This window comes from Salvelinus fontinalis, chromosome 16 (genome assembly GCF_029448725.1).
Source record: "Salvelinus fontinalis isolate EN_2023a chromosome 16, ASM2944872v1, whole genome shotgun sequence".
In the NCBI taxonomy this organism is placed as follows: Eukaryota; Metazoa; Chordata; class Actinopteri; order Salmoniformes; family Salmonidae; genus Salvelinus; species Salvelinus fontinalis.
The window spans coordinates 45958550-45983223 of record NC_074680.1 but is presented as its reverse complement, the minus strand read 5'-3'; the positions used below and the strand labels follow the sequence as shown (position 1 = coordinate 45983223).

Genomic DNA, 24674 nt, shown 5'->3' with positions numbered 1-24674 from the left:
TTAACCTGCCTTTTCTCCCCAATTTCATGATATCCAATTACAAATCTTGTCTCGTCACTGCAACAGGCTCGGTTAGAGGCGAAGGTTGACCGGCCAAACCGTGCTTCTTAACACCCACCCGCTGAACCCGGAAGCCAGCCACACCAATGTGTCGGAGAGAAACACCGTTCAACTGACGAACGAAGTAAGCCTGCAGGCGGCCGACCCACCACAAGGAGTCGCTAAAGAGCAATGAGCCAATCCCCCCCCCCCCCCCCCCCCCCCCCCCCCCACCAAACCCCCCCCTAACCCGGACGACGGTGGGCCAATTGTGCGAAGCCCTATACAACTCCCGGTCACGGCTGGTTGTGACACAGCCTGGGATCGAACCCGGGTCTGTAGTGCCTTAGACCGCTGCACCACTCGGGAGGCCCAAGTCCCTGCAATTCTCTGCATTATGCCATGGCTAATGCTGTGTTATTTTGATCAGACATAACACAAATCTATCATGCTAAATAAAATACTCCCTTACTGTTGGAGGGGAGAGAGAGAGAGAGAGAGAGAGAGAGAGAGAGAGAGAGAGAGAGAGAGAGAGAGAGAAGCGGCAGCCCAGTCTACGGAGGTGAGGACATCCTCCTCTGGACTTTAAGACAGACATGCAGACAGGGATTTGTCTGTAGCAAGAGGCTGTGACCCAAAACGGAATCCTAATCCTTACCTTGGACCAGAGCCCTGGTCAAAAAGTAGTGCCCTATAAAGGGAATAGGGTGCCTCTTGGGCCAGACCTGAGGACTGTCTGTAGCAACAGACATGTCTACACAGAGCCAAATCGACCAACCACTGATACTTCTCATATAGCCCACAGACCAGAGCACATGACCACAGCAAAAAGGAGGCAGGTGGCACTGGCCTGGCGACATAACCAACCACAAGCAATATTAGTGTTCCTTAGCAGCAAATAATACAAAGCATTTAAATGAAAGTATCGTTCACAGAGCTGTGAGAGAAATGTAAAGCTGTGTGTGGCGTGCACCATCAGAATTAGCTAGCTAGGGAAACAAACACGTTTTAAAATAGCTCTCTCTCTCTCTCTCTGAGAATCACCTGGCTTGGCGAAGCTCAATTTAACTCCAGCTTTAAATCCTTTCAGCGGTACTGTACTTCTCTAGTCTCTGCTGCTACTAGACGGACCAGTCTCTCTCCTCCTGTACTTCTCTAGTCTCTCTGCTACTAGGCAGACCAGTCTCTTTCCTCCTGTACTTCTCTAGTCTCTGCTGCTACTAGACGGACCAGTCTCTTCCTCCTGTACTTCCCTAGTCTCTCTGCTGCTACTAGACAGACCAGTCTCATCCTCCTGTACTTCTCTAGTCTCTGCTACTAGACAGACCAGTCTCTTTCCTCCTGTACTTCCCTAGTCTCTGCTGCTACTAGACAGACCAGTCTCTTTCCTCCTGTACTTCCCTAGTCTCTCTGCTACTAGACAGACCAGTCTCTTTCCTCCTGTACTTCTCTAGTCTCTCTGCTACTAGGCAGACCAGTCTCTTCCTCCTGTACTTCTCTAGTCTCTCTGCTGCTACTAGGCAGACCAGTCTCTTCCTCCTGTACTTCTCTAGTCTCTGCTGCTACTAGACGGACCAGTCTTTCTCCTCCTGTACTTCTCTAGTCTCTCTGCTACTAGGCAGACCAGTCTCTTTCCTCCTGTACTTCTCTAGTCTCTAGTGCTACTAGACGGACCAGTCTCTTCCTCCTGTACTTCCCTAGTCTCTCTGCTGCTACTAGACAGACCAGTCTCATCCTCCTGTACTTCTCTAGTCTCTCTGCTACTAGACAGACCAGTCTCTTTCCTCCTGTACTTCTCTAGTCTCTCTGCTACTAGACAGACCAGTCTCCTTCCTCCGGTACTTCTCTAGTCTCTCTGCTGCTACTAGACAGACCAGTCTCTTTCCTCCTGTACTTCCCTAGTCTCTCTGCTACTAGACAGACCAGTCTCTTCCTCCTGTACTTCTCTAGTCTCTCTCTGCTACTAGACAGACCAGTCTCTTTCCTCCTGTACGTCTCTAGTCTCTCTGCTACTACTAGGCAGACCAGTCTCTTTCCTCCTGTACTTCTCTAGTCTCTCTGCTGCTACTAGACAGACCAGTCTCTTCCTCCTGTACTTCCCTAGTCTCTCTGCTACTAGACAGACCAGTCTCTTTCCTCCGGTACTTCTCTAGTCTCTCTGCTACTACTAGGCAGACCAGTCTCTTTCCTCCTGTACTTCGCTAGTCTCTCTGCTGCTACTAGGCAGACCAGTCTCTTTCCTCCTGTACTTCTCTAGTCTCTCTGCTGCTACTAGACAGACCAGTCTCTTTCCTCCTGTACTTCTCTAGTCTCTCTGCTACTAGACAGACCAGTCTCTTTCCTCCTGTACTTCTCTAGTCTCTCTGCTACTAGACGGACCAGTCTCTTTCCTCCTGTACTTCTCTAGTCTCTCTGCTACTAGACAGACCAGTCTCTTTCCTCCTGTACTTCTCTAGTCTCTCTGCTACTAGACAGACCAGTCTCTTTCCTCCTGTACTTCTCTAGTCTCTCTGCTACTAGACGGACCAGTCTCTTTCCTCCTGTACTTCTCTAGTCTCTCTGCTACTAGGCAGACCAGTCTCTTTCCTCCTGTACTTCTCTAGTCTCTCTGCTACTAGACAGACCAGTCTCTTTCCTCCTGTACTTCTCTAGTCTTTCTGCTACTAGGCAGACCAGTCTCTTTCCTCCTGTACTTCCCTAGTCTCTCTGCTACTAGACAGACCAGTCTCTTCCTCCTGTACTTCTCTAGTCTCTCTGCTACTAGACAGACCAGTCTCTTTCCTCCTGTACTTCTCTAGTCTCTCTGCTACTACTAGGCAGACCAGTCTCTTTCCTCCTGTACTTCCCTAGTCTCTGCTGCTACTAGACAGACCAGTCTCTTCCTCCTGTACTTCTCTAGTCTCTCTGCTGCTACTAGGCAGACCAGTCTCTTCCTCCTGTACTTCTCTAGTCTCTGCTGCTACTAGACGGACCAGTCTCTCTCCTCCTGTACTTCTCTAGTCTCTCTGCTACTAGGCAGACCAGTCTCTTTCCTCCTGTACTTCTCTAGTCTCTGCTGCTACTAGACGGACCAGTCTCTTCCTCCTGTACTTCCCTAGTCTCTCTGCTGCTACTAGACAGACCAGTCTCTTTCCTCCTGTACGTCTCTAGTCTCTCTGCTACAAGACAGACCAGTCTCTTCCTCCTGTACTTCTCTAGTCTCTCTGCTACTAGGCAGACCAGTCTCTTTCCTCCTGTACTTCCCTAGTCTCTCTGCTACTAGACAGACCAGTCTCTTCCTCCTGTACGTCTCTAGTCTCTCTGCTACTAGACAGACCAGTCTCTTTCCTCCTGTACTTCTCTAGTCTCTCTGCTACTACTAGGCAGACCAGTCTCTTTCCTCCGGTACTTCCCTAGTCTCTCTGCTACTAGACAGACCAGTCTCTTCCTCCTGTACTTCTCTAGTCTCTCTCTGCTACTAGACAGACCAGTCTCTTTCCTCCTGTACGTCTCTAGTCTCTCTGCTACTACTAGGCAGACCAGTCTCTTTCCTCCTGTACTTCTCTAGTCTCTCTGCTGCTACTAGACAGACCAGTCTCTTCCTCCTGTACTTCCCTAGTCTCTCTGCTACTAGACAGACCAGTCTCTTTCCTCCGGTACTTCTCTAGTCTCTCTGCTACTACTAGGCAGACCAGTCTCTTTCCTCCTGTACTTCTCTAGTCTCTCTGCTGCTACTAGGCAGACCAGTCTCTTTCCTCCTGTACTTCTCTAGTCTCTCTGCTGCTACTAGACAGACCAGTCTCTTTCCTCCTGTACTTCTCTAGTCTCTCTGCTGCTACTAGACAGACCAGTCTCTTTCCTCCTGTACTTCTCTAGTCTCTCTGCTGCTACTAGACAGACCAGTCTCTTTCCTCCTGTACTTCTCTAGTCTCTCTGCTACTAGACAGACCAGTCTCTTTCCTCCTGTACTTCTCTAGTCTCTCTGCTACTAGACGGACCAGTCTCTTTCCTCCTGTACTTCTCTAGTCTCTCTGCTACTAGACAGACCAGTCTCTTTCCTCCTGTACTTCTCTAGTCTCTCTGCTACTAGACGGACCAGTCTCTTTCCTCCTGTACTTCTCTAGTCTCTCTGCTACTACTAGACAGACCAGTCTCTTTCCTCCTGTACTTCTCTAGTCTCTGCTGCTACTAGACAGACCAGTCTCTTCCTCCTGTACTTCTCTAGTCTCTCTGCTACTAGACAGAACAGTCTCTTTCCTCCTGTACTTCTCTAGTCTCTGCTACTAGGCAGACCAGTCTCTTTCCTCCTGTACTTCTCTAGTCTCTGCTGCTACTAGACAGACCAGTCTCTTCCTCCTGTACTTCTCTAGTCTCTCTGCTACTAGACAGACCAGTCTCTTCCTCCTGTACTTCTCTAGTCTCTCTGCTGCTAGACAGACCAGTCTCTTCCTCCTGTACTTCCCTAGTCTCTCTGCTGCTAGACAGACCAGTCTCTTCCTACTCCATCCTCAAGACATGAGGCACGTCACGTTTCAGTGTTTTAGTAGCCTGGTCCCAGATCTGTTTGTGCTCTTGCCTACTCCATTGCTGTCCCTATCAAGCCAAAATGTAACATGATAACGGAGTGTCAAGGAGTTGGAACAATGGCACAAACAGACTGGCACTGAGGCTAGAAAACAGTCACTTCTCGACACATAAGGGAACTGCTAGAATTAGTCTACTACCGTAGCAGTTAAAGAAAGCACTATGGAGGACGCAGATGTCAATACGACAGCCTTCCTGATTGCCCAGAACAGAAAGGGGCCTAGCTAATAGACATGGTATAAGCCCATTCCTTCCTTGACAACCACTGACTGACTGTAAATGTATTGTTCCTACAGTGCAGAGATGAGCTGTTGACCTCTGCCATCTTAGATATGCAGCAAATAAGTGCCCAGGGACACAGATTTATTTATATTTTTTAAAATGTGGGACAATTTTCAGTATGCATTATTGAGATGTGCATAAAAGTATAACAAGGACTGAGTCCCAAATGCTACTCCTATGGACCCTGGTCAAACGTAATGCACTATATAGGGAATAGGGTGTCATTTGAGATACAGCCACAGACGTGGTGAGAATTGTTTATATTAAAAAATTTATCATTTGGCAAGTCAATTAAGAACAAATTATTATTTACAATAACAGTCTATCAAGAGGCAAAAGGACTCCTGCACGGACGGGGGCTGGGATTAAAAATACACCAAGACAAGAGAGACAACACTACATAAAGAGAGACCTAAGACACCACAACACTACATAAAGAGAGACCTAAGACACCACAACACTACATAAAGAGAGACACCACAACACTACATAAAGAGAGACCACACAACACTACATAAAGAGAGACCTAAGACACCACAACACTACATAAAGAGAGACCTAAGACAACACAACACTACATAAAGAGAGACCTGAGACACCACAACACTACATAAAGAGAGACCTAAGACAACACAACATAAAGAGAGACCTAAGACAACACAACACTACATAAAGAGAGACCTAAGACAGCACAACACTACATAAAGAGAGACCTAAGACACCACAACACTACATAAAGAGAGACCTAAGACACCACAACACAACATAAAGAGAGACCTGAGACAACACAACACTACATAAAGAGAGACCTAAGACACCACAACACTACATAAAGACACCACAACACTACATAAAGAGAGACCTAAGACAACACTACATAAAGAGAGACCTAAGACAACACTACATAAAGAGAGACCTAAGACAACACAACATAAAGAGAGACCTAAGACAACACAACATAAAGAGAGACCTAAGACAACACAACATAAAGAGAGACCTAAGACACCACAACACAACATAAAGAGAGACCTGAGACACCACAACACAACATAAAGACACCACAACACTACATAAAGAGAGACCTAAGACAACACTACATAAAGAGAGACCTAAGACAACACAACATAAAGAGAGACCTAAGACACCACAACACTACATAAAGAGAGACCTAAGACAACACAACATAGAGACCTAAGACAACACAACACTACATAAAGAGAGACCTAAGACACCACAACACTACATAAAGAGAGACCTAAGACAACACAACACTACATAAAGAGAGACACCACAACACTACAAAGAGAGACCTAAGACAACACAACACAACATAAAGAGAGACCTAAGACAACACTACATAAAGAGAGACCTAAGACACCACAGCACTACATAAAGAGAGACCTAAGACACCACAACATAAAGAGAGACCTAAGACACCACAACACTACATAAAGAGAGACCTAAGACAACACAACATAAAGAGAGACCTAAGACACCACAACACTACATAAAGAGAGACCTAAGACACCACAACACTACATAAAGAGAGACCTAAGACAGCACAACACTACATAAAGAGAGACCTAAGACAGCACAACACTACATAAAGAGAGACCTAAGACAGCACAACACTACATAAAGAGAGACCTAAGACAACACAACACTACATAAAGAGAGACCTAAGACACCACAACACTACATAAAGAGAGACCTAAGACAGCACAACACTACATAAAGAGAGACCTAAGACAACACAACACTACATAAAGAGAGACCTAAGACAACACAACACAACATAAAGAGAGACCTAAGACACCACAACACTACATAAAGAGAGACCTAAGACAGCACAACACTACATAAAGAGAGACCTAAGACAGCACAACACTACATAAAGAGAGACCTAAGACAACACAACACTACATAAATAGAGACCTGAGACAACATGGTAAAAACATAGTTAGGCACAGACAAAAGCACGAAGGGCAAAAGAAAAGATAGACAACAATACATCACGCGAAGCAAGTGTCAGTAAGAGTGTTCATAAATGAGTCTTTCAACGTAGACGGTGCAGTTTGAGTGTTTTTTTTGCAGCTCGTTCCAGTCGCTAGCTGCAGCGAAGTGAAAAGACGAGAATAAAAAGAGCGATCCACAATGTTCTCATGTTGCTAGGCCCCTCAAAGCCAGGCCACTTCCCTCAGAATGAACACTTCCCTCAGAGATGAAGACACCCGGTGAATAGAGTGCCATTTGGGACAAAACTTTAACCTCTTGAAGCTAGGGGGCAGAATTTTTATGTTTGGAAAAATAACATTCCCATTGTAAGCTGCCTATTTCTCAGGTCCAGATGCTAGAATATGCATATAATTCACTGCGTAGGATAGAAAACACTCAAAAGTTTCCAAAACTGTCAAAATATTGTCTGCGAGTATAACAGAACTGATTTTGCAGGTGAAAACCTGAGGAAATCCAACCTGGAAGTGACTTCTATTTTGAAAAAAAATTACTGTTCCATTGCTTGCCTTTTGTCCATTTAAAGGGATATTAACCAGATTCCTTTTCCTGTGGCTCCCTCAGGGTGTGAACAGTCTTTAGACATAGTTTCAAGCTTTTATTTTGAAAAATGAGCGAGATTTTTCAAAACACGTCAGTGGATAGGTGGATGTCCCTCCATTAGTTGTTGCGCCAGTCACTCGTTGCTCGACATTTTCTTTCTCTCCAGTATTGAATAGTTTACAGTCCGGTTGAAATATGATCGATTTTTGATCAACCTGAGGATTGATTATTAAAAACGTTTGACATGTTTTTACGACCCTTTACGGATACTATAATGAATTTTTTTGTCAAGCCTTGATGACATGTCTAAGGCTGTGGAATACTGAACATAACGCGGCAAAAACAAATGGAGGTATTTTGATGTAAAAAAAATCTTTATTGAACAAAAGGAACATTTATTGTGTAACTTGGGAGTCTCGTGAGTGCAAACATCCGAAGATCATCAAAGGTAAGCGATTCATTGTATTGCTTTTCTGGCTTTCGTGACCATTCTACATGGCTGCTAGGTGTTCTTACTGTTTTGTCTAGTGATCGATAAACTCACAAACGCTTGGATTGCTTTCGCTGTAAAGCATATTTTCAAAATCTGACACGATAGGTGGATAAACAACAAGCTAAGCTGTGTTTTGGTATATTTCACTTGTGATTTCATGAAAATAAATATTTTTAGTATATTTTTTTTTTTTTTAATTTGGCGCTCTGCAATTTAGCGGTTGTTTATGAAAATGATCCCGCTAAAGGGATCCGTGCGTCAATAAGTAATGTAGAGAGGAGTTTACACCAGCTGTCTCTGCACGGACCACAGGTCTTTTTAGAGATGGAGTAGGACAGGACATGTTGTTGCTCAGTTCCCATGTAGTAGAAAAGGGGTAACAGAGAAACATATATATTTTTTTAATGACCGTCCAAATCAAACTTTAAATGGTCACATGCACATATTTAGAAGATGTAAAATGCTTATGTTCCAAGCTCTAGCAGCGGCGTAATACCCAACACAAAACATGCAAATCTAAAAAAAGAAATATAAAATATTAGGATGAGCAATGTCAGAGTCTAATATACAACTGAATGCAACCATTTCAAAGATTTTGTGAGATACAGTTCATTAGGAAATCAGTCATTTTAAATAAATTAATCCGTGAAGATCACACTTCTCCAGAGTGCCAGTGTTCATCGAAGGTGAGCATTTACACACTGAAGTCGGTTACGACGCTGAACTGCAGTCAGGTCAAGACCCTGGTGAGGACGACCGAACACGCAGATGAGCTTCCCTGAGACGGTTCCTGACAGTTTGTGCAGAAATCCTTTGGTTGTGCAAAACCCACTGTTTCATCAGCTGTCCGGGTGGCTGGTCTCTCACCAAACCCCGCAGGTGAAGAAGCCGAATGTGGAGTTCCTGGGCTGGCAGAGTTACACGTGGTCTGCGGTTGCGAGGCCGGTTGGAGGTACTGCCAAATTCTCTAAAATGATGTTGGAGGCGGCTTAAGGTAGAGAAATGAACATTCAATTCAGTCAGCATGCCAATTGCGGGCTCCCTCAAAACTTGAGACATTTGTGGCATTGTGTTATATGACAACTCTGCACATTTTAGAGTGGCCTTTTATTGTCCCCCAGCACAAGGTGCTCCTGTGTAATTATCATGCTGTTTAAAATCAGCTTCTTGATAATCCATCCACTTGACAGGTGTGGCATATCTTGGCAAAGGAGAAATGCTCACTACCAGGGATGTAAACAAATGTTTGCTAAATATTGGAGAGAAATAAGCTTCTTGTGCATATGAACATTTCTGGGATCTTTTAATTCAGCTCATGAAACATGGGACCAACACTTTACATGTTGCGTTTATATTTTTGTTCAGTATAAATACATATGTATATGATGGGATGTATAGACATTATGGACAGAATTGAGAGAATATACAGTAGAAAGTGTATTCAGAAAGTATTCAGACCCCTTGACTTTTTCCACATTTTGTTAAGTTACAGCCTTATTCTAAAATGGATTAAATCAAATTTACATGATCGATTTACAGACAATACTCCATAACGGCAAAGGCGAAAAATGTTTTTTTGCATATTTATAAAAAATAATACCTAATTTACATATTCAGACCCAGACTCGAAATTGAGCTCAGGTGCATCCTGTTGCCATTTATCAACCTTGAGATGTTTCTATAACTTGATTGGAGTCCACCTGTGGTAAAAATCAATTGATTGGACATGATTTGGAAAGGCACACACCTGTCTATATAAGGTCCCCCAGTTGACAGTGCATGTCAGAGCAAAAACCAAGCCATGAGGTCAAAGGAATTGTCTGTAGAGCACCAAAACAGGACTGTGTCGAGTCACAGATCTGGGGAAGGGCACCAAAAAAATGTGTGCAGCACTGAAGGTCCACAAGAACACAGTGGCCACCATCATTCCTTAATGGAAGAAGTTTGGAACCACCAAGACTCTTCCTCAAGTTGGCCGCATGGCCAAACTGAGCAATGGCCAAACTGGGGGGTGGGGGGAATCTGAGCAATGGCCAAACTGGGGGGGGGGGGGGGGGGGGCCTTGGTCATTCTGACAGAGCTCCAGCGTTCCCCTGCGGAGATGGGAGAACCTTCCAGAAGGACAACCATCTCTGCAGCATGCCACCAATTAGATCTTTAAGGTAGAGTAGCCAGAGAACCACTTGTCAGTAAAAGGCACATGACAGCCCGCTTGGAGTTTGTTGAAAGGCACCTAAAAGACTCTAAAGACCATGAGAAAATCTCTGGTCTGATGAAACCAAGATGTAGCTCTTTATCCTGAATGCCAAACTTCACGTCTGGATGAAACTTGGCACCGCATGGTGGTGGAAGCTTCACGCTGTGGTAATATTTTTCAGCAGCAGGGACTGGGAGACTGATCAGGATCAAGGGGAAAGACGAACGGAGCAAAGTACATAGAGATTCTTGATGAAAACCTGCTCAAGACCTCAGACTGGGGTGAAGGTTCACCTTCTAACAGGACAACGACCCTAAGGACACAGCCTAGACAACGCAGGACTGGCTTCGGGACAAGTCTCTGAATGTCCCTGAGCTCTGATTTGAACATCTCTGGAGAGACCTAAAATAGCTGTGCAGCGACGCTCCCCATCCAACCTGACAGAGCTTGAGAGGATCTGCAGATAAGAATGGGAGAAACTCCACAAATACATGTGTGCCAAGCTTGTAGCGTCATACCCAAGAAGACTCACTTCTGTAATCGCTGCCAAAGGCGCTCTAGCAAAGTACTGAATAAAGGGTCTGAATACATACAGTACCAGTCAAACGTGTGGACACACCTACACATTCAAGGGTTTTTCTTTATTTTGACTATTTTCTACATTGTAGAATAAGAGTGAAGACATCAAAACTATGAAATAACACATATGGAATCATGTATTAACCCCAAAAAAGTGTTAAAAAAATCAAAATATATTTTAGATTCTTCAAAGTAGCCACCCTTTGCCTTGATGACAGCTTTGCACACTGGTTGGCATTCTCTCAATCAGCTTCATGAGGCAGTCAGCTGGAATGCATTTCAGTTAACAGGTGTGCATTGTTAAAAGTTAATTAGTGGAATTTAGTTGCCTGGAATGAGTAGGTGTGTTCAAACTTTTGACTGGTACTGTATGTAAATGTGATTTCGGTTCAATACATTAGCGGGAGTTGAGTAAAGGCAGTTGCACCTGCTTCACTTTGTCTGTCTGGGTGGACCATTTCAGATTGCCAGTGATGTGTACGCCAAGGAACTTGAAGCATTTCACCTTCTCTACTGCAGCCATCGATGTTGGCGTGCACCCTTGTGCAGTCTCCTGAAGTCCACGATCAGTTCCTGCGTTTTATTGGCGTTGAGGATATTTTCCTGGCACCACTCTGCCAGCTCCCTCACCTCCTGCCTGTAGGCTGTCTTGTTGTTGTTGGTAAATCAGGCCTACCACTGTTGTGTCGTGTACAAACTTAATGATCGAGTTGGAGACATGTGTGTGTTAATGATCGAGTTGGAGACAGTCCCCTGTGTTCAGGATCAGCGGAGGTGTTGTTGCCTACCGTCACCATCTGGGGACGTCCTGTCAGGAAGTCCTAGAGCCAGTTGCACAGGGCGGGGTTCAGACCCAGGGCCCCGAACTTAGTGATGAGCTTGGAGGGTACTATGGTGTTGAATGCTGAGCTGTAGACAATGAACAGTGTTCTTACATAGGTGTTCCTCTTGTCCAGGTGAGATCGGGCAGTGTGCAGTGCGATGGCAATTGAGTCATCCGTGGATCTATTGAGGCAGGATGCAAATTGTCAGGGACAGATTTAGACCTGGCACTACAGGTGGGTGCAATTAATTATCAGGTAGAACAGAAAACCAGCAGGCTCTGGACCTCGAAGGGTAAGAGTTGAATACCCCTTTTCTAGGGTGTCGGGTAAGGTGGAGTTAACATGATCCTTGACTAGTCTCTCAAAGCACTTCGTGATGACGGAAGTTAGTGCTACGGGGCGGTAGTCATTTAGTTCAGTTACCTTCGCTTTCTTGGGAACAGGAACAGGGGTGGACATCTTGAAGCAAGTGAGGACAACAGACTGGGATAGGGGGACACTGAATATGTCCATTAACATTCCAGCCAGCTGGTCTGCACATGCTCTTAAGACACGGCTAGGACTGCCGGCTTGCGAAGGTCAACCGCTTTAATGGTCTTCTTACTTACGTTGGCCACGGCCTTGTGAGTGGTGGTGGCCCGCTGCTGCTGCTCAAATACAACCTTACCGTGAAATACTTACTTACAAGCATTTAACCAAAAATGCAGTTAAGAAATTATTTACTAAATCATATATATCTCGATTTTTTAAAAGTAACAGTAATGGCCCCGCTACACTACAGCCACCGCCCGTTGCCGGCAGACATCAGCTGTTGAGGGAATGGGTCCTTTGAAATCAATGTCATGTCCAACGGTAGCGTCCAATGTCAAAGTAGATTTGTTGCATATGTCCTCCACTGGTTATTGTACGAAGATTTATCAAGTCAAACAGTGTTTGGGGCAGCAGCGTAGCCTAGTGGTTAGAGCGTTGGACTTGTAACCGAAAGGTTGCAAGATCGAATCCCCGAGCAGACAAGGTAAAAATCTGTCGTTCTGCCCCTAAACAAGGCAGTTAACCCACTGTTCCTAGGCCGTCATTGAAAATAAGAATTTGTTCTTAACTGACTTGCCTAGTTAAATAAAAGATTTTAAAAAGTCAAGAAGCTACTAGCTAGCACAAACTCTAGCGAGCTACATTGACTATGTTCACAATGTAAACAAAAACAACAAGTAATTAGAGGATCATTTAGTACTAGCACTAGCGACAGTTTAAGAGTACTTGAGAAAAACTGTCCCAAAGCTATTGTACTTCCGCATAACAGATGACCACGGTCCAGTCCTCCTCCGCATAACAGATGACCACGGTCCGGTCCTCCTCCTCCTCCTCATAACACATGAACACGGTCCGGTCCTCCTCCTCCTCCTCATAACACATGACCACGGTCCGGTCCTCCTCCTCATAACACATGACCACGGTCCGGTCCTCCTCCTCATAACACATGACCACGGTCCTCCTCCTCATAACACATGACCACGGTCCGGTCCTCCTCCTCATAACACATGACCACGGTCCGGTCCTCCTCCGCATAACACATGACCACGGTCCGGTCCTCCTCCGCATAACACATGACCACGGTCCGGTCCTCCTCCGGATAACACATGACCACGGTCCGGTCCTCCTCCGCATAACACATGACCACGGTCCGGTCCTCCTCCGCATAACACATGACCACGGTCCGGTCCTCCTCCTCATAACAGATGACCATGGTCCGGTCCTCCTCCTCATAACAGATGACCACGGTCCGGTAAGGTACTTCTCTCCCAGGGCTACGGGGCTAGACACACCCGGGGCTAGACAAGCAATAAAAATGTAAAAGCCGAATTCCCGAAGCTGTTAAGTATATGATTTACTGCACGTGTGCCGCACACAGCCCTAGTTTAAGTGGAATATCATCTTTGGGCAGCGAGCAGCTCTCAACTGGTTGTTGCATGGAGCAGCTTACAGAAAAAATGACATCGGTAGCAGGTAGGGCAGGAAAGACATTTCAACTGATGATATCTACCAGTAAATGCAAACTAAGGCAACAATGGGTACGCAAACCAGGTATTTAAAAAGAAATGCGCAATTCAGTCATCATACGCCATTTGAATAAACATTTACACAAAAACCTTTCCCAATTAAATATTCACCGCAAAGTAGACCTACCTGGTAGAATGACAACATGATGATTTGTATCAAATGGGCTTGGCATTCGTGTTGCCAACTCTGCCATCACGTGTAGGCTACACTGTACACGCCAGAAACAACACTATCCAAACACTCTTGCTAGTTGCACAATTTATTTATTTTTTTTAAAGTGCAACTACACCCTCTCCAAATTTCAAGTTGGCACTAGCCCGTGTGCGACTTGCAAATTTACCTGACTATCAAGCCCTGCTAAGGTTGCTTCTAAACACACACCATATTGCCGACATAGTGCATTACTTGGGCCCTGGTCAAAAGTAGTGCACTATGTAGGGAATAGGTTGCCATAGGGCTCTGGTCAAAAGTAGTGCACTATGTAGGGAATAGGTTGCCATAGGGCCCTGGTCAAAAGTAGTGCACTATGTAGGGAGTAGGGTTCCATTTGGGAAGCATTCTATCTATGGATCTCTGCTGGTGAAAGATCAAAAAAAAAAAGGGGGGATCAGAATCAAGGAGGGAATTGTTCCCTTGGCTTACTATGGAGTTGAACCACTAAGCGCGAGTTAACATGTATTTAACATGTTATAAAGATGAAGAAAAAAAAAGCCCCACAAAACACAGCCCACAACACACATCCTTCATTTCCATTCAACCATTAAAAGGTTAGTCTCAAACAAACTCTCGAAGAGAGAGAGACCTGTCAACAACATTAGTATGAGGATAGGGAAACACCTTGCCTGGTCCCACACCTGTTTGTGCTGTCTAGCCAACTCCTATGGTCACTGTCACACCAATGAAGAAGACAGCACTAACAGATGTGGGGCCAGGCTTGGAGGAGCCACCCTGTAGGGTCCCTTCTTTGCATCAATGACATTCGGGTTAAGTTAATCAGCTGGTGTTTATCTGGGTGGCAGACTGGCGGCACAACAGGTCCTCTTGGTGGTAATCCCACTAATCTGGGTCACAGTGAAACAGCCAGTCCAAGACCCATGGAGACACCAAACATTTATTGTCCTCCCATCTTACAAAACGACATAAATCCATGGCTTCTTCAGACCAGTTGTACAACAGGCTTAAATCACTTCCAACACATCAGGGCTTAAATGGGTTTTAAAAACAGAGAATTCTTGATGATGAATTTTTGTCAAAATGGCTGCTCACCTACACTCAAGTCTTATGAAAACATTGTTCTCCCTTCAATCTGGGTTGCAACATTACATGCTAACGTCCTCTTTAGTTACTCTTTAATGAGTGAGTATGTTTCATTCATAAATAGAAAGAGGAATTGTAGTTAGAGCCAACTCACCTGGCTCCAGTTTAATAATCTTAACAGCAGCAAGCTCTCCCGTTTGGATGTTTCGAGCCTGAAAGAGAGAATAAAACATTTTAGAACACTGCTTGGGGATTGGGGAACCAGTCATTGTTGGGGATTGGGGAGCCAGTCACTATCCTGGTATTGCAAGCACCGTGCTCTACCATCGGAGCCACAGAGCTCTACCAACAGAGCCCCGTGCTCTACCAACAGAGCACCGTGCTCTACCAACAGAGCACCGTGCTCTACCAACAGAGCACCGTGCTCTACCAACGGAGCCACAGAGCACCGTGCTCTACCAACGGAGCCACAGAGAACCGTGCTCTACCAACGGAGCCACAGAGAACCGTGCTCTACCAACGGAGCCACAGAGAACCGTGCTCTACCAACGGAGCCACAGAGAACCGTGCTCTACCAACGGAGCCACAGAGCACCGTGCTCTACCAACTGAGCCACAGAGCACCGTGCTCTACCAACTGAGCCACAGAGCACCGTGCTCTACCAACTGAGCCACAGAGCACCGTGCTCTACCAACTGAGCCACAGAGCACCGTGCTCTACCAACTGAGCCACAGAGAACCGTGCTCTACCAACTGAGCCACAGAGAACCGTGCTCTACCAACTGAGCCACAGAGAACCGTGCTCTACCAACTGAGCCACAGAGCACCGTGCTCTACCAACTGAGCCACAGAGAACCGTGCTCTACCAACTGAGCCACAGAGAACCGTGCTCTACCAACTGAGCCATGTCCTGTCCAGTGACCTCTACACACCGCGCCATGGTCCTGTCTGCCACACACTTCACTGCCACACAATGAATAAATCTCCCTCTAAAGTCTGCAAATCACAACAATCAGTAGTGTTGGTTTCATCTTCATTACTCAGTCCTTCCAGGATTTTGCAATTGCAACATATTTAGCAAAATCAACAACTCCACATATTATGCAAGGGCTTAAAACATCTGACCAATCACTGCACTAGTATTGCATAAACCAGTCAAATCATTGCAATGTTACCACCATAAACTGTCTAATCACCGCACTACAAAAAGATGGCTTGCAATTTTATCCAATCACCACACTATTATTGCATAAAAATATTCAAACAAACAAAAAAAACTTTCTCTCGTCAGCGCATTTATGTCAAATTTTAAAAAATCATCAATTCGCCGTGCAAAATAAATAAAAATCAAGCGTTTTGGCCCACAACTAGCGGTTTTTAAAACACTAAAATCCTGGATGGACAGATTACTAAATACCATTTATAGTCTCAGGACAACAGACAGAGATAATGTAGATGAAAGTCTAGAGCAGACCAATGTTACTAGCCCGGCTCCAAAATTTGTACTATTAGAAAACACAAAAATGTCACTATCTAGCAGGCTAGATGAGCACATATTCTACTAGCCTGGTCTGAAAAGTACTAGCCTGGTCTGAAAAGTACTAGCCTCGGGCTAGCGAGCTATTCTTAAATTTTCATCCCTGGATGAAACATTATAAAACTGTTACTCAAAAGAGAGAGAGAGACAAGAGCTAATGAAACAACCAATTAAACTCGAGCTCCATGAGCTTACTTTCCTCATTGATACCTCACTCGGGTTTGAGACGGTTTGTAAAACCTTTCTCTGCACTGCAGCAGACCAAAAAAACAAAACATGGTTAGGGGAGGATCTTTCAAAATCTGAAATATTTCCACTGTCAGTACAGCAAAGAACACCCCCATTCTGGGCTCATGTTTAGACAAGGACCTGAACATATTTCACTATGCCACAGTCCTGCTTGTGTCTGGGGCTGTGTCTGGGGTGGGACTGTGTCTGGGGCGGGGACTGTGTCTGGGACGGTGTCTGGGGCGGGGACTGGGACTGTGTCTGGGGCGGGGACTGGGACTGTGTCTGGGGCGGGGACTGTGTCTGGGGCGGGGACTGTGTCTGGGGCGGGGACTGGGACTGTGTCTGGGGCGGGGACTGGGACTGTGTCTGGGGCGGGGACTGGGACTGTGTCTGGGGCGGGGACTGTGTCTGGGGCTGTGTCTGGGGCGGGGACTGTGTCTGTGTCTGGGGCGGGGACTGTGTCTGGGGCGGGGACTGTGTCTGGGGCGGGGACTGTGTCTGGGGCGGGGACTGTGTCTGGGACTGTGTCTGGGGCGGGGACTGTGTCTGGGGCGGGGACTGTGTCTGGGGCGGGGACTGTGTCTGGGACTGTGTCTGGGGCGGGGACTGTGTCTGGGACTGTGTCTGGGGCGGGGACTGTGTCTGGGACTGTGTCTGGGGCGGGGACTGTGTCTGGGACTGTGTCTGGGACTGTGTCTGGGACTGTGTCTGGGACTGTGTCTGGGGCGGGGACTGTGTCTGGGGCGGGGACTGCCAGAGATTAGAAATAGAGTGTCATTTAGGACTCAGCCCAGGGGTTGAATGTTCATGTCTCTCTGGGAGAATACCAGGCATTGCATTCCACCAGTGGCCTGCCTCGGCTGCCTGTGCCTGTGGTGGGACTGGCCTGCCAAAGATTGCTTTGTGAGGCAAGGGTTCGACAGACTGGCTGCTTCGACTGGATCAAATTGGTAGCCTAGTCATCCATAGCAAATGGATTAAAAAAAAAGATATATATATATTAAAAACGTGAACACAACTGTCTTTGTGATCCTGATTTGAACCTCGGGAACAGACGAGGGAAGTGTCTACTTTGTTATTCTCCAATCAAATCACATTTTATTGGTCACACACATATTTAGCAGATGTTATTGCGGGTGTAGTGAAATCCAATCCATTCAAAATGTGTTGTTGCTTTATGTGAACACACACACACACACACACACTCTGAGACATGCCCCAGAACTCTGCCAGGACAATGGGGAAATTGAAGCTGGATCGTTTGTAGCTCTCCCCTTTCCCCTACCAATCCATCTTACTTTCACCACATGTTACATCAGAGACTAAGAGAGGTAGGCTGTAACAGTGCGATGCTTTATCACATGGTTACTACAGGGGTTACAGATGAAGTCCACATTGGGGGGAAACTAAACACAACCTCATGAAAAATGAGAGGAGTTAAGTTTCTTTTGACAGTGAGTGCAGTGCGTTCAAATATGTGAAGATAGTCTGCTATTCAGAGAGCCAATGTAGAGGCAGGTAACGCCTTCAACTGACCAGTCAGAAAGCCAATCGGAATCCTCCTTCACAGTTAAAGCAGGGTACCGTTTCATCAGAATCCTCCTTCACAGTTAAAGCAGGGTACCGTTTCATCAGATTTCTCCTTCACAGTAAAAGCAGGGTACCATTTCATCAGAATCCTCCTTCACAGTTAAAGCAGGGTACCGTTTCATCAGATTCCTCCTTCACAGTTAAAGCAGGGTACCGTTTCATCAGAATCCTCCTTCACAGTTAAAAGCAGGGTACCGTTTCATCAGAATCCTCCTTCACAGTTAAAGCAGGGTACCGTTTCATCAGAATCCTCCTTCACAGTTAAAGCAGGGTACCGTTTCATCGCTATCATTGAATGATTCTACAGAACAACTTGGCAATGTTCTAACAACTTAATCAGAACACATGAAAAACCTTCAGTAAAAAAAAGACATTGAATCTCAGTCTGTCTGTGTAGCAAGAAAATAAAACAGGCTTAAGACTTCTGGCTACAATGTTGCTGATTAGGTGCAATTCCACGATTACAGAATGATGCCGAGACTCTTGGAAACCGTATGTCAAAAAAAGATTACTTGCAAAGCTACTACACATGATTCATTTTCGCAAGGTAATTTCAGAAAATGTCCATTATATACAAAGTGGCCTTCAGAAAGTATTCATACCTGTTACGTTCCCCAGTTTCTGTGTTCTGTTTTGTATTTTAGTGTGTGTGTTTCAGGAGATGGCTTCCTGAAGTACTCCCCAACCAGCTGATTGGTCAACCCCAGGCTAATTGGTGATTGGAGCTGACCCCGCCCCCTCGTCAAGAAGCAGCTGACTCTAATCACCATTGCCACCTGAAGATAAAAGCCAGTGTTCTGCCCAGGAGATTGAGAGTAGAGAGAGGAGATGAGATTTGGAGTAGAGATTTGGAGATTGAGAGTAGAGAGAGGAGATGAGATTTGGAGTAGAGATTTGGAGATTGAGAGTAGAGAGAGGAGATGAGATTTGGAGTAGAGATTTGGAGATTGAGAGAGAAAAATTAGATTGTGATATAGTGTGGGTTGTGTATCAGAAAGTGTGGTATGTACTGTTGTTGTTGGTAGCAGTTTTTCTATGTCCTGTGTTTGTGAGTGTTTGTGAAATCATTAATAATTACTCTGTTTCATTTGTTCCCAGGGGGGAAGGAGAAGGCACTTTGGGAGTGCTTAGGCAAGAGGCCCGCGGGCATACATATACCCGTAGTATATTTACTGTCTAGGCACACTAGGTAAGACCTGGGCGGACCACCCCCTGTATTTTGGTTAGGGCACCAGGTGGTGCTAAGTTAGGTAAGTTAAGTGGGTAGGCAGGTTAGATAGGAGAGGGGGGAACTTTGATATTTACTTTCTTTGCATTGGTTCCGTCCAGCCCCTTTTCCCCATATTACCGTGTAAGAAAATAAATCCAAGTAAACGGTAAAATCTGCTTTTGTGTCATCCTTGCTCGCACCTACAGTCCATACCTCTTGCACTTCAGAGAGTTGAGTTGTAGCAGGGAGTTGCGTTCCCTCTTCTCAGAGGCGTGCGTAACAATACCCCTCGACTTATTCCACATTTTGTTGTGTTACAGTCTGAATTCAAAATGTATTAAATATAAAACAATTCAACCATCTACACACTATAGCCTATAATGACATTTATTAAAAATGAAATACAGAAACCTCTAATTTACATAAGTATTCACACCCCTGAGTCAATACAACTTGAGGCGATTACAGCAGTGAGTCTTTCTGGGTAAGTCAAAGAGCATTGCACATCTGAAATATACAATATTTGCATATTCATTAAAGTTCTTATAGCTCTGTCAAGTTGGTTGTTGATAATTGCTAGAGAGACATTTTCCAAGTCTTGCCATAGATTTGCCATAGAACTAGGCCACTCAGAATCATTCAATGTCTTCTTGGTAAGCATCTCCCGTGTAGGTTATTGTCCTGCTGAAAGGTGAATGCATCTCCCAGTGTCTGTTGGAAAGCAAACTGAACCAGGTTTTCCTCCAGGAGTTTGACCCATTGCTTAGCTCTACACCGTTTATTTTTTATCAACAACAAACTCCCTAGTTCTTGCCGATGACAAGCATACCCATAACATGATGCAGCCACCACCATGCTTGTACATATGAAGAGTGGTACTCAGTGTTGTGTTGAATTTTCCCCAAACATAATTGTATTCAGGATATAAAGTACATTTCTTTGCCACATGTTTTTGCAGTTTTACTTTAGTGCCTTATCGCAAACTTCATGCATGTTTTGGAATATTTGTTTATTCTGTACCAGGCTTCATTTATTTCCACTCTCATTTAAAGTTTGTATTGTAGTTACAATGTTTTATCCATCCTCAGTTCTCTCCTATTACACCCATTAAAGTACTTGTTTTAAAGTCACCATTGGCCTCATGGTGAAATCCCTGAGCTATTTCCTTCCTCTCTGGCAACTGAGTTAGGAAGGACGCCTGTATCTTTGTAGTGACTGGGTGTATTGATACACCATCCAAAGTGAAGTAAATAACTTAATGCTCAAAGCAAAATTCAATGTCAGCTTTTCTACCCATCTACCAGTAGGTTCCCTTCTTTGTGAGGCATTAGAAAACCTCCCTGGTCTTTGCGGTTGAATCTTTGTTTGAAATTCAGTGCACCGACCGAGGGACATTACAGATAATTATATGTTATTTTTTATTTTATTTAACCGTTATTTTATTTAGTTTGGGATCACTTAGAAATGTCCTTGTGTTTGAAAGAAAAGCAACATTTTTGGTCCATTAAAATAACATCAAATTGATCAGAAATAGTGTAGACTTGGTTAATGTTGGAAAGGACTATTGTAGCTGTAAACGGCAGATTTTTAAATGGAATATCGACATAGGCGTACAGAGGCCCATTATCAGCAACCATCACTCCTGTGTTCCAATGGCACGTTGTGTTAGTTAATCAAAGTTTATCATTTTAAAAGGCTAACTGATCATTAGAAAAACCTTTTTGCAATTATGTTAGCACAGCTAACAGCTAGGACTCGTTTTACTGTGGATATAGATACTTTTGTACCTGTTTCCTCCAGCATCTTCACAAGGTCCTTTGCTGTTGTTCTGGGATTGATTTGCACTTTTCGCACCAAAGTACGTTAATCTCTAGGAGACAGAACGCCTCTCGTTCCTGAGCGGTATGACGGCTGCGTGGTCCCATGGTGTTTATACTTGTGTACTATTGTTTGTACAGATGAACGTGGTACCTTCAGGCATTTGGAAATTGCTCCCAAGGATGAACCAGACTTATGGAGGTCTACAATATTTTTTCTGAGGTCTTGACTGATTTCTTTTGATTTTCCCATGACGTCAAGCAAAAATACACTGAGTTTGAAGGTAGGCCTTGAAATACATCCACAGGTACACCTCCAATTGAATAAAATGTCAATTAGCCTATCAGAAGCTTCTAAAGCCATGACACCATTTTCTGGAATTTTTCAAGCTGTTTAAAGTCACAGTCAACTTAGTGTATGTAAACTTCTGACCCACTGGAATTGTGATACATTGAATTATAAGTGAAATAATTAGTCTGTAAACCATTGTTGGAAAAATTACTTGTGTCATGCACAAAGTAGATGTCCTAACCGACTTGCCAAAACTATAGTTTGTTAACAAGAAATGTGTGGAGTGGTTGAAAAACGAGTTTGAATGACTCCAACCTCAATGTATGTAAACACAATAGTATGTGGACACCCATTCAAATTAGCGAATTTGGCTATTTCAGCCACACCGTATTTCAGCCACACAGGTATATAAAATCTCACACACAGCTATTCAATCTACATAGACAAACATTTGCAATAAAATGGCCTTACAATAGAGAGCTCAGGGACTTTCGACATGGCACCGTCACAGGATGCCACCTTTCCTACAGGTCAGTTTGTCAAACGTCTGCCCTGCTAGAGCTGTAAGTGCTGTTATTGTGAAGTGGAAACGTCTAGGAGCAAAATAACGGCTCAGCCGGGAAGAGGTAGGCCACAAGCTCACAGAACGGGACCGCCGAGTCCTGAAGCGGGTAAAAATCTGTCCTCGGTTGCAACCCTCACTACCAAGTACCAAACTGCCTCTGGAAGCAACTTCAGCACAATAACTGTTCATCAGGAGCTTCATGTAATGGATTTCCATGGCAGAGCAGCCGCACACAAGCCTAAAATCACCATGCGCAATAGCATACATGACTGAAGCTGGCCCATAAAGGAGGCTATATATCCTACACGACTGAAGCTGGCCCATAAAGGAGGCTATATATCCTACACGACTGAAGCTGGTGTAACAGTATAACTTTAAACCGTCCCCTCGCCCCGAAACGGGCGCGAACCAGGGACCCTCTGCACACATCAACAACAGTCACCCACAAAGCGTCGTTACCCATCGCTCCACAAAAGCCGCGGCCCTTGCAGAGCAAGGTGCAACCTTACTTCTACGTTTCAGAGCAAGTGACGTAACTGATTGAAATGCTACTAGCGCGTACCCGCTAACTAGCTAGCCATTTCACATCCGTTACACTGGCCTATAAAGGAGGCTATATATCCTATATGACTGAAGCTGGCCCATAAAGGAGGCTATATATCCCAGCTCCTGTATTTGGAACTCAAGACACTAAAGTGATAATGTGGTGGGCAGAAGGTTGACTCAGTAAATGAAAGCCTTGATTGGTAGGTGACTCACCACTCTAAATAAAGCCTTTTCAAAATGTCACAAGTCAGTTCTCTCTAAAAAAAAAACAGGCAAAAGCAACATGTGGAGAGAGGATGATAACCTGACCACATACAACAAAAAAAAAGTGCTTGATAACTAGGCCAGAGGTATACATTTACCATTGACCTTAAGATGCACAAAGAGTTTAAACAGCTAAAATACTTTGTCATAAAGATGAGCATTCCCTGTGGTTCCCATTCAACTCCATTCTAAAACGCAAATGCCCCTGTAACACAAACTACTATTGGCAAACTGACAACAACAAAGGTTCTGCGCATTGAATCAAGGTGTTAGTAGACACTAGAGCATACATACCACTATGCATAACTTTACTCACATATTGGACATAAAAGCAAAACACATTGAGAGAGAATTGAACTATGGGCCTGGAGGAGACACACCTTTACAACTTAATGCGAGTCCTCTCACCAGGTTTCAATAGGACTTAGCTATGGTATAGGGATCTCGTGTCTTCCAACAGGTGGGGGGGGGGGGTGCTTGTTTTGGTAAGACACGGATCTAAATTCGGAAAATACCGAAATCTGCTACTGCTGTTCATTCAGTTTGAAGGTAGATCGGTAAGAAAAAAAAATACCTTGTATACGTCTCCATATGTGCCGCTCCCAACTCGTTGAATAAGCTCGAAATCCTGCTGTGGGTTTTTTCTTTGAATTTCTCCACTAGGTCTAGAAAAGTTATCCATTGCAGCTAGCTAACTGGCTGGATATTTTATTAACACCTAGCTACTCCACTTTACATTTAGCAAGTTAGCTTGTGCAAATACACGTCAGTATCATTCGGCGAGGAGTAACGTTATTGTTACTTCAAGTGGTGATCATTTGCTTATTCGCAAAAGCTGCAGAAGTGTTGCTTCCAAGTCTGGCTTCTGGTCCATTTCCTGCCGTTGAGACAGAGTAGAAAATAATAGTTAGTAAACCTCTAGCTAATAGGTAGCTACAAAACAACCACAGACATGATTTCAGAAGTCATTTAAGAATCAACATATTTGATGTCTGGCCGGCTAACGTTAGTTTGAGGCTAGCTAACTAACTTGCAAGCTAACTAGTTAGCTACGAAAAAATTTACAGAAACTATGGATTGGTCATTGAATTTAGCTATATAAATACAATGATTAACCCTCTGTAACGTTAGAGAGTAAGTCAAGTTAGCTACTTACACTGTAGCTAGATAACTACCAGGGCAATGTTTTTCAAACGTAGTTAAATTGACATAATTAAATTATCCAAAGCTAACGTTACAGTAGCCATCTAGCTAACGTTAAGTGGTTAGCTGGCTAGCGAACGTTAATCCAAAACAGTAGCTAGGTTGGCTAACTTACCATTTACTCCATATAAATTACACATACGAAAGGCATATGTTAAATTTGGCAATATTATGGTGTGAAAATTCCCTTTCTTCCAAAACATAAATTCAATGTTCCTATTCAGAGAAAGTGTAAACTTCTGCTGGCAGGTCACTCTCCCTCAAACAACCGCAAGCACAGCTTGTGCTCCAACACCAACCTGACGGTCTCATATCCTCCTGTTGACAACACGACATGATACTAACTAGTGAAAACGTACTTTATGTCACCCCATGCATTCAACTGTAAAGACTACCTACCGACTTCACAAGAAAACAATAACAACTAACATCATTTAATCGATTAAAATGTTATTGAAATCTTTTTTTTTATCAAGACGTAATTAATCTCTTGTCTGTTAAATGATGTGCAACTACCGCCACCTAGCGATGTAAACAAGCAAGCAACCGGAACCACAAACGTCCAGAAAAAC

General features: G+C 44.4%; 1 protein-coding gene across 1 annotated transcript in view; it reads right to left on the bottom strand.

Annotated features, from left to right (window-relative positions):
- Positions 1-24632, bottom strand: part of LOC129813250 (mitogen-activated protein kinase kinase kinase kinase 5-like) — a 168282-nt gene extending 143650 nt beyond the window's left edge. The window contains exons 1-3 of the mRNA XM_055865550.1: positions 24218-24632; positions 23474-23776; positions 15003-15060 (exon numbers count right to left, since the gene is read on the bottom strand). Coding sequence (XP_055721525.1) covers positions 15003-15060; positions 23474-23581 — 166 coding nt within the window. The 5' untranslated portion in view covers positions 23582-23776; positions 24218-24632. The remainder of the gene's footprint in view (positions 1-15002; positions 15061-23473; positions 23777-24217) is intronic.
- Positions 24633-24674: the final 42 nt, after the last annotated feature.